Below are 17,782 nucleotides of genomic sequence, written 5' to 3' on the forward strand. Positions count from 1 at the left end.
AAAACAAAGTCATTTTCCTTCAAGGACAATTTCACAATTAATAAAACGAAATTATAAAGTAAACTCGGTTCCTTAAGAACCCATGTGAGAATTACTCACAATATAAAAATAGCATCATAATCATCAAACAAAACCATTACCATCGTCATCATAATAATTATCATCATCATCATCATCCTCAAAAACAACATCACAATTATCATCATAATCATCTCCAAAATCAACATCACAATCATCATCATGATAATTATAAATATTTGGTCCCAAAGTGGACCTTGGTGAGATGTTACTCACCTAAAATCCAGCTGCGTCTTCGCACGCACAACACAAGCACAACACCAACTTTGTCAATCACCTAGGTAGCACAAAACAACTTAATGACCAACAAAACAAGCGATCAACTTAATGACCAACTTTGTCACTAACAACCAAGTGATTACCCTTTACGCCAACTAGCTAAAACCTAACCCAAAGATTTACCAAAACGAGGCAATCCTCGTATGAGACCTCCCAAGGTCACCGAAACCCATGAACAGCCTATGATAACCAAAAATGATTACCTCTATGTTCAGATTCCATAAACCAACACCGAAAGAAACGACTTCCGGTGAAGCCCCAACATACTCAAGCAACATTGAAACCTACAATCTACATGCTCAAGTACTCGTATCGACAAGCACAACCTAACAATTACTCCTAACCACCCAACCTCTGCCGAAGGCGCCGTCACGCACCGCCACACGCCGGCGGCGAGTGGGCCCCACGCGCCACCCTACCAACCTACGAATTAGCCCAAGCTCACAACACAAAACTTGTAGATTGAAGAGAGAGGAGCATCTTTTATACCTGAGGGTTCAACTAGTTCGGCCGGAAATCACCGGAAACCCGCCGGAAAAGTTGGAATTCACCACCACCACTCCACACCGAGAGTCGACCTTCAAGACCACCGGAAAACAAACCAGGACGCCAAGGAGCTCCTATCCCGACCGTTTCCAAGCTGCGTCGCCGCCGTACACGGCCGGAACACCCTCGGGTCAAAGTCGGGTCCGCCACCCTCCACTGCAGCGTTCGATTCTCTCAAACCAGCTTGATTCGTCTTCGCCCACCTACACAGGGAAGAGCACGCCGAGGAGAGGAAGAGTTTCCGACCTGTGCCGTCGTCTGGGTCGGCCGGAGATGGCCGGAAAATCCGGGTCGAGTCAACCGGGTCCGGGTCGGGTCAGCTGAAAAACTTTGGCAGTGAGGGTGAGGCGCGGGAGAGAAGGGAAGAGAAAAAGAGGGTTTTCCGGAAAATGAAAAGAGAACCCTGTCTTTTTCTTATTTAACACAAAACCCCGGAAAACCACAAACTTCTGCTGACCATAACTTCTTCATACGAAGTCCGTTTCACGCGTGCCACGTGTCTACGAACTCGTATCGCCATGCTCTACAACTTTCGTGAAGGAAGTTTCCCGAGAAACCCAACCGATTAAAAAGTCAACTCTTAACCCTTCAAAATAGAGCATTTTCACGGAACTAAAAACTCGACTACTTCCAGTCCACTCACTAAACCACAAATCCATACAACTCTTACTTAAATAATTTCCAAAATAATATTAGAAACTAATATTAAAATTCCGGGGTATTACAGTAGATGAAGCGTCGCCGCCAGATCTGAACCCTAGGGTTCGGAGCAAAAGAGCTCTGCTCGGAGACTCCCCATGAATTCTTATCTCGTGGGATTAGCAATTTCCACAGGAAAATAATTGAGGAATTTGAGAGCTTAAATTTCCGATTTAAATTCTTCACCAAATAGGTGTCGTTTGTCAAATCCATTAGCTGAGGTTAATCTAAATACAAATTCTTAACATTTTAAAACCCTACATCATGGATTAAAAAATAAAAAAATAATAAAAAACTCTAAATCATGAAATCCAAACAATAAAATTCTTAATTAATGGAATTTAAATTTATGGAATTATAATTCTCATAATTTTAAAATTTCTATGGAAATTGAAATTACTTTATCCAAACACAACATAATAGAAAATAAGGCAAATAGCAGAGAAAGGTATTGTATATTATATGAGCCCTTATTTATAGTCGTACAAAACTATAATCCATTATCAATAATAAAACCTAACCCTATTCATAATATGCAAATTAAATTTAGGAGAAGGCACATTCCTTATACAACTAGATTACATATTCTTTAGGTCGACTAGGCACACACACAAATTAGGTTATCCTACAACGCGTATCAACACTAGGCAATGCTGCAATGCTCTTCTATTTGCCTCATTTTTTTTTCGGGATGTGAAATCCACACACTCTAAATTAAAATCCACTCACCCTTTTTCTTTTTTGGTAATTTAAATTTTGTCTTTTAGTAACTTAAACGTTGTCTTTTTATGAATGTGTTAACCAAAAAAGGAAAAATGGTGTGTGGATTTCAATTTGGGGTGTGTGAATTTCACATCTATTTTTTTTTTGAAAAGTAATTCATTGAAACAATTAGTGATTACAATCACTTTGAATGACATTCCTTATAAATTCGGGAGCAAGATCAAGCCATACTTGGCTGGTACACGAAATCATAGCAATGCTCTTCTAGTTGCCTCATTAAAACCTTGCGAAGTAACAAAAAACTTTGTGCGGCAAAAACAACCTTGACTGAAAGAAAAATATTACAACACACCCTTCACATTTGGAAATACATACAACACACACCCTTCATATTTGGAAATACAACAAGAGAGCGCAAAAGTCCCCTTAAAAGTATGTGTCTCCCATGATAACAATCATGGGATTTGAGAGAGCTTAAGCAAACTAATGCTTTTGACAAGCTTCTCAAATGTGGTTTTAAATAGCGACTTGGTAAATAAATCTTCTACAGTGTCTTAAAAACAAACTTGATTGACTTGAATCTTGTTGTTGATAATTGTAGAAGAATTTAGGCGATATGCATATGCATGGTGTTGTCACCCCTGATGAAACCTTGCTTCATCTGCTCTATGCAAGCTGCATTATCCTTCTAAATGCATGTATGCTCATATATGCTGGACCTCAAACCACATGTACTTTGGATATGTATGTTTATGGAGCCCAACCATATACACTCACACATGACTTCAAGTAGAGCAATAACCTCTGCATGATTGGGAGAAGTAGTGACAATGGACAGTTTGATAGACTTGCAAAATATCGTGGTGTTACCCGTGAAAAAAGGAATAACCTCTTTGTGAGGGTCGATAGATACTCTGCATTAGGACAACATTACTTAGGCTTTGGTTAGAGGGCCAACAAAAGTGTAAAAGCTTGAGGAAGTACGGCTGACAGCAACAACCGAAATAGTATATGTATTAGTGGCACAACCATGGGTGGCGACACATTGGCTCGCAACGGTGGTGGCGGTGCCGAGTGAGGCTAGTCGTGTTGTCTTAACAAACATGGTCTCATGTTGTATCTTCTTGACTCTTTGTAGGGACGGAACAAGCCTAAATCAATCCTACATTTTAAGTAACACAATATTGTATTTAATCAGTCCAATGAGTTGCGTGGGCACGGAGTTATATCGAGCTAACAATTTACAATAAATAAGATATCAGGTCTCGTGCACTGTGACAAATACAAGAATGCACATATTGCATTAATTAAGGTATGACAACTCAGCCTCTAAATCGTCTTTGTCATTATCCATCGAACGAAATAGATCCTTCCTTATTTCTATTCTGCGACCAATAGGTAACATAATGAACTTTATCCATATTAAGACGTTTGAGCATCTTTTCAATATAAGCTAAATCAAGATCCCACTATCATAATGCTCTAAACTGAAACAAAACTGTATTTTATTCTCATATTTCATCTCAAATACGGATTTCAAGTACTAGACGGTCCCTTTTAACTTATCAAGAGTTCCACACTACTAGAATAAAGGACTTAGGCGACGAAAACACGGTGACGAAAACATTTTCGTCGCCTTGGTAAGTAGTTAGGCGTCGAAAACTTCATTTGTCTATTTGGTTCGTCACCTTAGATTACCAAGGAGACAAAAGAATGACTCATACTATTTTTGTCGCCTTAGTAGACATTAAGGTGACGAATATGGTTTCACTGCCTAAATTATCAACCACCGAGGTGACGAACATATTTTTTCTTCGCAAGTTTATCTTAGGCGACGAAAGTAGTTCTTAGGCGACGAAATTTTTCGTCGCTGTTTCGTTGCCTAAGTAAACTCACTTTATAATCTCATCTTTATGAACCAACTATATATAGAAAGTAATATTTTCAAAAATCTTGTGAAATAGGATATGATCGTTATGATGAAATACGATTATAGTTGAAAAATCACATATTTTCGGTAACGTTTGGTCCCCAATATAAGCGGTCAACCTCATTTACGCTTATGCCTCCCTATGGGGAGGCTTATCGTCGGGAGGTGAACGTCTCTAAAGTTTTAAATAGGTGGTTAGATCTCATCAATGTGAGAGTTTTGTGTGTGGAAGAATCAACCAAACTAGGCCATATAGGGGTATGTAAGAGCGTTTTCGTGTAATAATTGGCGTTGGTTTAGGTTTGACCGTGTGGATCGAGACCCAAACCTTATCGAAAACATGTGAATTTTTTTTCATAGCCGTATTTAAGTATACTAATCATATCGTACGGTTAAATTTTCATTTTGTGAAATTTAGCCGTCGGAACCACAACATACCTACTAATGTGGGTAGCAGGTTATATGCAAGTGTACATCTTTGTGAACCAACTATATATAGGAAGCAATATTTTCAAAAATCATGTGAAAGGATGTGATCGGTATGATGAAATACGGCTATGGTTGAAAAATTACATATTTCCGGTAACGTTTGGTCGCCGATAGAAGCTGTCAACCCCATTTACGCTTATGCTTCCTTATGGGAGCCTTATCGTTGGGAGGTGAACGTCCCTAAATTTTTACATAGGTGGTTAGATCTCATCAATGTGAGAGTTTTGTATGTGGAAGAATCAACCAAACTAGGCCATATAAAGGTGTGTAAGAGCGTTTTCATGTAATAAGTGGCGTTAGTTTATGTTTGACCGTGTGGATCGAGACCCAAACCTTATCGAAAACAAGTGAATTTTTTTTCATAGCCGTATTTAAGTATACTGATCATATCGTACGGTTGAATTTTCATTTTGTAAAATTTAGCCATCGGAACCATAACGTGCCTACTAATATGGTATAACTTGTTTAGTAAGTTATATGCAAGTATACATTTTTGTGAACCAACTATATATAGGATGCAATATTTTCAAAAATCATGTGAAATAGGATGTGATCGGTATGATGAAATATGACAATAGTTGAAAAATCACATATTTCCGGTAATGTTTGGTCGCCGATAGAAGCGGTCAACCCCATTTACGTTTATGCTTCTCTACAATTCTATAATATCATTAATTTCTTACTTAGGCAAAAAATAATAATCATTTCAAGTTAGCATATAACTGATTGATTACTCAAATGAATTCAATACTATAATTATATAATTCTATAAATAAAACTGATAATGAATATCATTAAATTACTGAACTAATTTAATACTATAATTATATAATTCTAAAAAAAATATTAATTACTTAGAGGACGAAATCGTTGCCTAACTGCAAAATTTTTAGCAGCACCTTTTCCGCCAAAAATTTCAGACAAATTCAAACCAAAATTTGAAAAGTTTCCTTATCTTCTTTTTGTTCTTCTTTTTATTACCTCTTCCTCACTTTTCATTTCTCTATTGTTTTTCTTTGAACTCTCTCTTCTCTTCTTCAGACTCTCCTCTCCCTCCTCTCTTCTTTAGACTCTTCTCTCCTGCCTCTCCTCTCCCTCCTCTCTTCTCCCCCACCGACTGAGACCCCTAGACTCTAGCTCTCCCTCTGCCTCTCCTTCTTCTTCGCTCTCACTCTGGTCTGCGTCACAAGACGAGCACGCGGGTCTAGCACGCAGATTTGGGTCGCTGGCGAAGGGGCTGGGTGGCCGACGAAGGAGTATGCAGATCTGAGCACGCAAATCAAAACCGCCAAACGGAGGAATTAAATCTCCACCGCTCCGACTGTCATGGCCGCCAACCGCCATCGTCAAGGCCAAGCGATCGCCACCCGCTCACCTTCCCTTTGTTGAGGTATGTAAATCTTACTATTAATATACCGTTTTGGCCTTGGTTGATTTGTGATCGGAGAACTAAGTTTGCGTTTTTGCAGATGACTACGAAGGCGATCTTGGTTGAAATTGGGTTGTTCGATCTCGGTTGTAAGATATTGGGGTTGTTTAGGGTTGATTGGATTTGGGTTGTAAGAAGTTGGAGTCGGAGGTGGTGTAGGAGGCGGCGGCGGCGGCGGCGGTTGTAACAATACTAGAAACCCAGTATCTGTCAAAAACGAACCTAAAACAAAAAAAAAGACCTAATGGAAAAGAACCTAAAAGAAAAGGACCTAAAAGAAGAAAAAAAACAAAAACAGAAAATTCACAAATTTAATAAAAATAATTTTTTTTTCTTTTTATGTCACAAATTTAATACTAGAACTTAAATTCGGGAAAGGAAACTAAGGCGACTATAATTTTCTTTTGTCATTAAGTGTTGGCGACAATAATTTCGACCCTTGAATGTGTTTGTTTTCCACTTTAGACTTATGTGACGATGAATAAATAGTCGCCTAAGTGTTCATTTAGGCGACCATTATTTTTTTTTCGTCGCCTAAATTCTTACGGGTCCATACTGAGGCGACGATTGTTAGGCGACGAATTTTTCGTCGCCTGAGAACTTAGGCGACGAAAATGAGCATTTAGGCGACGAAACCTGTTTGTCACCTAAATCCTTTATTCTAGTAGTGCCAATAATATTCATACCATCGACATATAACGCAAATACAAAAATTAGGAACTTTTTGTCTTTATAAACAAGCAAGAGTATAATTCATTGTTCACGTACTCTCTTCTAATCAAGTAGTCCAGATTGTTTTCATATAGTGAACGTCGCATACTTATAGCAAAAGTGCTGAGTGTTCTGGAGTCATTTGAGTTGAGCATCTAGATTCTATTAGGGACCTTCATGTGCATCTCCGTAACTAGATCTCCATAGAGATAGACAATGACCACATCCATAAGATGAATATTCAGTTTTTCTTAAACTATCAAACTAATAAGGTAGTAGATCATTTTGACGTCCATAAATTATAAGAGAATACATCTTCTCGTAGTCGATTCCATGATGTTGCTGAGTCTCAAACCTTTGAAGTACCCAAGTTCTAGTTGGTAGGCTCATAGGCATGAAGATCCTCAGATAGACCAGTGCACCCTTAAAATGGAAATAACTTAGGTGACCATCTATGATCACTTATGAGTGACAAACACTAATGAGAGATAAACAAGTGTCAATAATAAAAATAAACAAATATGTCAAATACCTAAAATCTTCATGTTATGTCCTTAGATTGCAGCCATGCCTTTTAAAATAGACACGTGTCTCATGTTCATTGGTTGTGGTCACCTTAAGGTGACCAACCCTTGTCACCGAAGTCGGATACGTTTAAATGATAAGTGATGAATAACGGTAATTAGCCCCTCTAAAGAATCTAGCTATGAACCACAAAATTAATCTATAAGTGAGTGGATACATTACCCCATAGCCCATGCAACCCAAATATGAATTACAAGGATAAACATTTAGCTCCGGTGCGTATTGTTGCATTTCTTGTAGTCATAAGGTGCAAGAACACATAAAATTCTAGCTTAGGCACTCATTGTAGCCCTCTTTACAAAACGCGATGTCCCTTTGAAAGTTTATTGATATTTTATTTTGTTTTATTATTAACTTCTGTATTATATTATTTATTTATTTAGAAGCTTGATTTTGAAATATATCATTAAGAAGAAAATGGCCAATCATGATAGGATGGCCTTAACCGTAAGACCAACCCTGAAGTGCAATCTTATTCTGGTTGTTGTTCTTTCTTACATTATTTAAAAATAAATATACACAAGTTCTTTCTTGTAGGACTCAGCTCATTTGTTAATCAATATCCTATAAAATATTCTTGATAACTCTTCATTATATATAGACCTCACTTTGTTCTTAAATATATTCTAACAGCTAAGATACAATATTTAACAACACTTTATATTTTATTGTGTACCATCGATTACAAAATTCAAGTAGGAATGAACAATAATTATCTGTAACAAACTTTAATTTAACTATCATTGTGAATTTGTTTCTCTTTTATTAGGGTAAGATAGTAAAAAGCTACCTTAGTAAAATAATCTCAACAAAATTAAACTAATCCTCAGCACAAGTGTATTAACAGAAGAGCCTCTTAAACATACTGACCACAAACAGATGAGTGTTGGGACTCGAATGGTAATAAGAGTTCCATACTAAATCGTTTCACCAGTTTTACAACTTCAGATGGTATTATCTTTGAAAATTAAACAAAAAAAAAAGAAAAAAACTATATCACGCTTTGTGGTAAGAAATTTTTTGACGGTGCAAATATTTTAGAAGACAAAAATAGCGAGAGAGGTCCGCGAAGTGGGACAAAGCGTGTAGCAATGTTGCATCATATAGTGACCTTTTTACATGGACTTTGTTTATTTGTTTCTTTAATATTAATCCAATCTAACTTTGCTTCTCTCTCTTTTTGTATCCGAGTTTTGAGCCCCAGAAGAAGGGGGGTCCTATCTTCTGCCTCTTTCATTTGCTATAATACATGAACGAGCAATTCTTTAAGGAAAAGCACGAATTATTTTTTACATGTCTTTTGGAATTTGTATTACTTTGACCTAACCCCAGCAATGATGCAAATATTATATTGGCACTAAAGTATTAGTTCTATTTTCTTGGTACGGTAGTGGCACACGACAGTTTGCTCATGTTGTGTTTACTCACTGAGAAAGGAGAGATAAGAACACAATTATCTTGTCTTTAACTATCAAGATCCAAGCTCGATCTTACTGAAATATGCGGAGAATTCAATTATATGATGATAGGATGGGAGCGTAAATAAAAATGCATCATAGTCTCATCGGTATATATATATATATTTTATTTTTATGAAAACAGATGAATATTTCATTGTTTGTCAAGATAACTCTTACATATTCACTTATTACTATCTACGATAGACAAAGTTTCACAACCTAAATATGACAGTGATATGTAGTATAGAGTACCTATATTCGAAAGGTTAGTGTTACTAATATATCATTTTATGTTATTAACACATCCGGTTTATTTTCTTATCTATACATTTCAATTTTATTTATAAACTTATCACTTAAATTTATATCATAATTGGTTCTCATTATACATAAGGTGTATTAATAACACAAAATGGTATGTTAATAACGTTAGCTTATTCGAAACTCTGACACAATTATTTAAAAGCAAGCCTACTCATATGAATGGGAAATGATGGTTAATTTAGTCTGGTCTTAATTATAGTCAAATCAGTATTTTTCTTTTCTTTTCACTAGGACATAAAGTTATTTTATTAATAAAAGGTAATGTACGAGAACACGAACATAATTCACACTCGCGGCATACTTATAAATGGAATTATGTAAAACAACTTAGAAAGCTCAAACTAATTTTATGTTGCTAACCCAAATATGAGACATCATAATTAATAAAAAGTAGATGTCGAGTCATCCAGCTTATTCAGAAGCATATCGGGCCTGTACTAAAAAATAATCAAATATCATCAATATATATATCGGGCCTGTTCATCAAACCCAAATGTTTTGGACAAGTAAAACTGAGCTCTCAATCGTATTTTTTGGCCCGGGTCACAATCCGTCTATTATTTGCTTTTTGGCCCATCTCTTGACTGAATCTTCATTTCCAGGTAGTAAAATCTGAAAATTTAATGAAGTTCAGTTGAATAGTGTGCCCCCAGGAAAAAGAATTGATGGAACTTTGTGCCTATCAGTTGAATTGAACAGCGTGCCGCCTAATAAGAACACTTGATTTACGTTCTCAATCCCTGGATCATCACCCCTGTAAACTTCAAATCAAGGAGCCAAATTCTCACAGCAGCACAATGTTAAATCTTTCAGATATACCAATAATATGAGTCACTTGTAACACTTGTAAATGCACATAGAGGAGCCTAAACAATGGATTCTGATCCATTCACATAAAAGGTCACACAAAGAAACATGCATGATGGAACAGTCAGATAAAGAAAGAGAAAGAAACAGATAAAGATGGCAACTTTTGATTCATTACAGGAAAAACAGACATTCAAGAACCTGACATTTGGAGCTGTAATCATGGCCGTGGGACATCTGTTCATCATGCACTGTCTCTCTTTCTCTTTCTCACCCACCCACAGAGACACACTCCCTCTCTTTCAAACTCTATATCAACTTCTCTCCTAGCTGAGAGCACAAACCCTTTTTGCTGCTTCTCTCACATTTGAAGTCTCTTCCTCACAAAGATTGGTGCTTCAGGTTGACAGCAATCATGGCTAAACAGGGTTCCTCAAGCTCACCAACTCTTGGAGCTGACCCTTCTGAAGCAAAAATCACACCAATTGTGATCATTTCTTGTATCTTGGCCGCTACTGGAGGTCTCATGTTTGGTTACGAGATCGGTATTTCGGGTCAGTCTCTCTCTCTCTCTCTCTCTCTCTCTACAACACTGGTGGGAAATTTTGATGATTAACTGTTCATGCAGGAGGTGTAACATCCATGCCGGGTTTTTTGAAAAATTTCTACCCGGATGTGTATGCTAGCACCCAGATTCTGAAGACTCATAACAGCAACTATTGCAAATACAATAATCAAAAGCTGCAGTTGTTCACATCTTTGCTCTACCTTGCGGCTCTGGTATCAACATTCTTTGCGTCACACAGTACCAAAAAGCTAGGAAGAAAGATGACCATGTTGATTGCTGGGATTTTCTTCATAGTTGGCACAGTTCTTAACTCGGCATTTACAAACTTTACCACGGTCATTATTGGGAGAGTCCTTCTTGGTTGTGGAGTTGGTTTCGCTAATCAGGTCTTTTACTTCTCGTATCTTTGTTTGAGATTTCAAATTTGCATGAATTTATAGCAGCATTTCTTTTATTCTGCATTTAGATCCTGGGGCGTGTGGCCATAGTGGTTAGGTGTTAGCCCCAATCCCTTGATTCCCTACAACCCTGTGAGGCTGTGACATTAGGAATATTCAAAGCAAGACATAAGTTGTGAGGTGAAACGATAAAAAAAAAAATCCCAGTTTTAGTTTGACACCAACAACGATCTTGTTTGACTTAATCAGTTATTGTTAATGGTGGATCTAGGATCTCGATATGGGATGGGCTTCAAATTTGGTCGAAGGCCAAAAAAAAATTCATATTCAACCATGCAAAATGTAAGAGCTCAAGTAAACGTTAATAAGTTTTCAAAACAAAGTAGATATCAATAAAAGTAAATGAAAATTCTGAAAATTAGAGACAAAATTGAAAACCCAACAAAAATTTTTCCAAAAATTTGGATTTTTGAGATTTAAGGAGGAGAAGACTAGAAAACTAGAAAGAAGAGCGGAAGATGAACTGAGGAACTGAAGAATAAAGACATAATCATGTATAAACAAAGAGGAGATGCAGAACTGGTCAGGAAGTCAGGTGGGTTTGACTGAACAAAAATGCATATATACAAAAAAGAAAAATATAATATACCTTAGTTTTTTTTAACTCAAAAAACTTAGTTGGGCTTGAGCCCTACAGGTCATTGTTTTGGCTCCGCCTCTAGTTATTGTGAGGACGATTGGAGTAGACGAGGGTCATTAGTTCTGAGAATTAAATTTTGGGTCATGGGTTTCAGAGCTAAGGCTTTTCGACAATTGGACTCGGGCATTTGCATTGTTTCTCTTTTAAATGAGGTTTCTTGATTCTTCAAGTCATTTTCATCATTTACCCTAGTTTGCTGATCATTCTATTTCAACATTTGATTTGCAGGTTGTCCCACTCTTTCTTTCGGAGATTGCTCCGACAAGAATCCGTGGAGGACTTAACATACTTTTCCAGCTTAATGTAACTCTTGGAATTCTTTTTGCAAACCTTGTCAACTATGGAGCTGCTAAGTATGTCCCTTTCTCCTTAATATTGGTAGAATACCAACAAATAAATTAGGTTCCAAATAAATCAGTTTGGCATTCAAAGATCAATGTCTATATCAAGGTGCCCAATTGATGGGAAATATTTATGCCTACTCCGTTCTTGTACTAATTAACCACCATATCAACTAAATGTTGTTTTATATTCTACCAAACACAGAATTAAAGGAGGATGGGGTTGGAGGCTATCGTTGGGTCTAGCAGGGGTTCCAGCCCTTATGCTAACCTTGGGGTCCCTCATTGTAGTAGACACTCCTAACAGTCTGATACAGCGTGGTAAGTTGGAGGAAGGAAAAGCAGTCCTTGGAAAGATTAGGGGGACTCAAAATATTGAAGCCGAGTACTTGGATATATTAGAGGCAAGTAATGAAGCCAGAGAAATCAAGCATCCTTTCAGGAACCTCCTTAAGCGTAAAAATCGGCCTCCTCTCGTCATTGCAATAGCAATGCAGGTTAGATTAATTAGTTTCTCTCTACTTCATCATTCACAGTTCATCAGTGCGTACATTGCTTAGTAAGTTTAAGAAAAATGGTTACACTAGAGTTGCTCCTTTGTTTGCCAAACTTGATAAGCATATCCCGAAAGGTTCAGGGTGTTCATAGATTTGAATAATTAGCTAGGTTGCAGTTTCTCTAATTGTCGAAACCATTTATAGATATCAATGTTTATACAGATCTTCCAGCAGTTCACTGGCATTAATGCAATAATGTTCTATGCTCCGGTTTTATTCGCAACCATGGGTTTCGGCAACAATGCTTCCCTTTACGCAGCTGTCATAACAGGAGCAGTCAATGTGCTCTCGACCATTGTATCAATCTTTGTAGTTGACAAACTTGGCCGCCGCATGCTGTTATTAGAAGCCGGTGTCCAAATGTTGCTTTCTCAATTGGTTGTTGCAATAGTGCTAGCACTCAAGGTGAAGGACCACTCCAACAATCTTTCTTTCGGTTTGGCGATACTGGTGGTGGTGATGGTGTGTTCTTTCGTCTCTGGTTTTGCTTGGTCTTGGGGACCTCTCGGGTGGTTGATCCCAAGCGAGACATTTCCACTGGAGACCCGCTCGGCCGGGCAAAGTGTGACGGTTTGCATCAACATGATCTGCTGTTTTCTTATAGGGCAAATCTTCCTCTTAATGCTTTGCAGCTGGAAGTACGCCATCTTCTTGTTCTTCTCAGCTTGGGTTTTGGTGATGACGCTCTTTGTGCTGTTTCTAGTCCCCGAGACCAAGAATGTCCCTATTGAAGAGATGACAGAGAGAGTGTGGAAGCAACACTGGTTTTGGAAGAGGTTCATAGATGAGTATGAGGGTGATGATTCAAATAGAAAATATGTAAACTAACTCTTCCATGATTTCAAGTCGCCCAGTCCGCATCGTTAAATCTCACTGTGTCCCGCACAAGTGCACATGTTTAAAGTTGTAATACTATGAACTAATGATTACAACTCATCCCAGGTACCCAAGTAATGGAGCTCGACATGAACGTTTCATTTTAACCATGCTAACTGGGCAATGGAGCAGGTTCATAAATTTTGAAAAGTAATCGATTTTGGGTCTTTGTTTTATAATCTTGTTTTCTAAAACACTTCAAATAATTACTAAGGCTAGTGTCAATAATGCCTGAAATCGTGAATTTTAGTAACAACATCCCTTTATTTCGCACAAAGTATTAGGATCTATTAAACCTATAGGTATTAACCATATAGGTTACATTACACTGCCTACATTACACAAAGAAACACAAGATACTCTTCCTGCAAGTTCCACCAAGTTCACCGTTCATTTCATTTACTTTGAGTTTGGATACAGAACAAGATCATCAACTCCTCCGGCATTTTCCACCTATTTTTGTTCCTAACAAAATGATGGTAGCTAGTTACAAAATTTAGCTATAATCTCATCAACTCCCACCATAAATGGGAATAGATATCAACAAATTCCATATTTTATCCACGTATTTAGAGTCTGGCTAATGACTAACACAAACCGTAGATTATCACGCAACGAATGATCCTTATGGCCATTCACAAACTAAATCATCTATTTTCTCGTCACTCACTCTTGATTCTAGTTCCATATAAAGCTTTCATAACGCACCAACCTCAGTCACTCTCTCACTCTTCTTCTTCTTCATTTGCCGTCAAGGTATATATATCTTCTATCTCCCACTCGGGCTCCAATATTGGTTTTGGTATACTCAGAAAGAGATCATGGCTGGCGGCTTTGGAGCGCCGACACACGGAGGTGGCGGGCAGCTTGAGGCAAAGATCACGCCGGTTGTAATCATTTCTTGCATATTGGCTGCTAACGGAGGCCTCATGTTTGGTTATGATATTGGTATTTCAGGTACGTACCTGTGTATATATAGCTAGGTTGCAACTCTCTTAAATGTGTTATGCATACTGCTATTAGTTTTAATCTCGCTAGTCTTTGCTAGTCGAGATTGATTCAAATTGATATGCTTTCGAAATGATGGGATCCGAATTTGAATGTCTTCCTATTATTTTTCATTGATTCTTAATTTCTTATAATAAAAAACAACAATTTTCAAACGTAAAGATATATCATGTGTCATTTTTATGATATATACGAAATCAACTCTCATTCTTCATATATTTGTTTTTCTTAGCTCAAACAGTTGAAGAGATTTTAGGAATAAAATACATCCAAGTTAAAACGATCCAATTACGTTTTTGAAGTTTAGATTTGTATGTCAAACCCTGAGAGTATTGGTATGAATCTAAATCTACGCAGATTAGAATTCGATGACCGTTTATTTACTTTTACTACGAAAATGTCCTGATGTTCTCTATAAGGCAACACAAAGTAACTATGTTTTACTGTCATGGACAAAAGTTTGATATTGTTAATTTTGATGCATGCAGGGGGCGTTACTGCTATGCCTCACTTCCTGAAGAATTTTTTTCCGGTTGTCTATAAAAAAACACAGGAGAAAGGGATTGAGAGCAATTACTGCAAATACGACAATCAAGGCCTGCAGTTGTTCACATCTTCATTGTACCTTGCTGCTTTAACAGCAACATTTGCTGCATCGCGCACAACAAGAACGCTAGGCCGCAAAGCAACCATGTTGATTGCTGGCATTTTCTTCATATTCGGAACTATTCTCAATGCTGCAGCTGTGAACCTTGTAATGCTTATTATTGGGAGGCTCTTACTTGGTTGTGGAGTTGGTTTTGCTAATCAGGTTTCTTAGTCTTCTCTTAAACTGCCAAAATACTAGCTTAATATTGCTCTATATGGACATATGGTTTTGCTTTAAACAATGCATAATGTTAACCGTATACATCATGGGTTTCAGGCGGTGCCGCTGTTCCTTTCTGAGATTGCACCAACAAGAATTCGTGGAGCACTCAACATTCTCTTCCAGCTCAATGTCACCATTGGCATTCTTTTTGCGAACCTTATCAATTTCGGCACTGCCAAGTAAGACCAGTTCCCCCAAGACTAGTTGTTTCTACTGCTTTACTGCATGAAGCTTTTAGGCTCTTTAGTCTGTAACTTGATTCAGAGAACGGTAGAATATTGGTCAATTTATGTGATCACAGTATATGACATGTTGAAAAGGGTAATTACTAATTACTTGCTAGCTTTAGAGCACTAGTATCATATTCAAGCATAACTAAGACCTATTTAGCATTTGATATTTCTGCTACAACAGAATTACAGGAGGATGGGGGTGGAGACTATCTTTGGGATTGGGCGGTATTCCTGCCGTTATGCTAACCGTGGGATCTCTTATTGTGGTAGACACTCCTGACAGTTTGATCACACGGGGCAAGTTGGAGGAAGGAAAAGCAGCTCTTAAAAAGATTCGAGGTGTTAGCAATGTTGAAGCCGACTACTTGGAGATTGTGGAGGCAAGTCGTATGGCTTCTGAAGTGAAGAATCCCATGAGAAATCTACTCAAGCGCCGAAACAGACCTCAACTGGTTATTGCAGTTTGTATGCAGATTTTCCAGCAATGTACTGGCATTAACGCAATCATGTTTTATGCTCCAGTTTTGTTTAGCACAGTAGGATTCAAAAGCGATGCTTCCCTTTACTCTTCTGTTATTACAGGAGCCGTCAATGTCCTCTCCACTGTCGTATCTCTCTATTCAGTGGACAAAGTTGGTCGTCGCTTGCTCTTGCTACAAGCCGGTGTCCAAATGTTCATTTCTCAAATGGTGGTAGCACTAGTTCTTGGCATCAAAGTTAAGGACCATTCTGAAAGCCTCACTCAGGGCTTGGCATTACTTGTGGTGGTGATGGTGTGCACATTTGTTGCGGGGTTCGCATGGTCTTGGGGTCCTCTCGGGTGGTTGATCCCTAGTGAGACTTTCCCACTTGAGACTCGCTCGGCAGGCCAGAGTGTAACCGTCTGTGTTAACATGCTCTTCACATTTGTTATAGCACAAGCCTTCCTATCAATGCTTTGCAACTTCAAGTTTGGCATCTTCATATTCTTTTCAGCTTGGGTCTTGGTTATGTCAGTCTTTGTGCTGTTCTTGCTTCCTGAAACAAAGAACGTACCTATTGAAGAGATGACAGACAGAGTCTGGAAGCAACACTGGTACTGGAGGAGATTTATGGATGATGATGGGGATGCTTTTTACTAGTTTATGTCTTGAAATTTTAACTCTTTGGGTAAAAATTTGTCCAAAGGAAAAAAAATTTCAATTCAATTGTCCTTTCTCATAAAAGTAAAAATCAATTGTCCTTTGAGGATTGTGTCTGGGAACAATGAAACATACTTGGTCGCCACATGCCCTTATTAGAAGCCTGTGTCCAAATGTTGCTTTCCCAATATTGTGTTAAAAAGAGATCCGGATTCTTTGCTTAGATTTAAGTTGCTTGGATTTGCTTAGATGTTATAACTATTAGATAGAGTAAGGATGACATGGTAGTTTTATATTGTACTCAGTCAAATGGTTAAAAATCATTGAAACAAATCCAAACAATATAAATCCAAATAGATAAGCCAAATATTACATGTCCCTTCTTTTTTTCTTTTTTTTTAAGACAAATTATATTGCGTCATCAATAGCCAAATGACACTTACATAAAAGAACGGATATACAAACAGACATGGAAAATTTCTTCTAAAACCGCTGTGTAATACTATGCATTGACATATATGCATAACCTTCACATAGGCTATTAGCTATAGTTTCATGTGCGAGGTCACAAGTTTGAGTAGCTATTGTGTTACGTTGTTGTTGTTTGTTTTTTTTTTTTTCTTTCTTTCTTTCTTTCTTTTCAGGTCCCTTTATTTCCTAATAATCCTTTGTTAAGTCTTCATATATGACTTANAAAATGTAATTTTATGGGGTAAATTTAATTCGTAAACTCAAGCAAAGGCAATAGCGCCGCGCTCTCCTCTAGGATTTGAGGCACCAAGCATAGTAGGTACGACAGAGGAATACTCCTTGTCAGACCTGGTACAGGCTGCTATTCGGAGTTAGACGACCACCGGAGGGTAGATCGGCCGGGCGGCGGCGTCGTGGTGGAGTTAGGACACAGTATGTGTGGTCGCCAAGTTGGTGTACCATAACATATGGGTCCTGGGTCACAGTCCTTTGTTTGAAGTGGTGTAGGCGTGGGAGTAAGTCTCGTAGTTGGTGTATTATATCTNTGTGTTCGTTTTTATAAGTATACTAATTTGTTT

The 17,782-nt window shown here is 37.8% G+C and overlaps 2 protein-coding genes across 2 annotated transcripts; both read left to right on the top strand.

Annotated features, from left to right (window-relative positions):
- The first annotated feature begins 10,475 nt into the window (after positions 1–10,475).
- Positions 10,476–13,652, top strand: LOC101302824 (sugar transport protein 13-like). Its single transcript, XM_004296852.1, has 5 exons — positions 10,476–10,614; positions 10,689–11,014; positions 11,955–12,079; positions 12,273–12,564; positions 12,787–13,652. Exons 1-5 carry the CDS (start codon positions 10,476–10,478, stop codon positions 13,450–13,452), a joined length of 1,548 nt encoding a protein of 515 aa, XP_004296900.1. The 3' UTR covers positions 13,453–13,652.
- Positions 13,653–14,321: 669 nt separating this feature from the next.
- LOC101302551 (sugar transport protein 13-like) lies at positions 14,322–16,733 on the top strand. The gene is made up of 4 exons (XM_004298109.1): positions 14,322–14,457; positions 14,997–15,319; positions 15,434–15,558; positions 15,794–16,733. The coding sequence occupies exons 1-4, from the start codon at positions 14,322–14,324 to the stop codon at positions 16,731–16,733; spliced, it is 1,524 nt and encodes a 507-aa protein (XP_004298157.1).
- Positions 16,734–17,782: the final 1,049 nt, after the last annotated feature.

The sequence above is a fragment of the Fragaria vesca genome, linkage group LG4 (genome assembly GCF_000184155.1).
Source record: "Fragaria vesca subsp. vesca linkage group LG4, FraVesHawaii_1.0, whole genome shotgun sequence".
Classification (NCBI taxonomy): domain Eukaryota; kingdom Viridiplantae; phylum Streptophyta; class Magnoliopsida; order Rosales; family Rosaceae; genus Fragaria; species Fragaria vesca.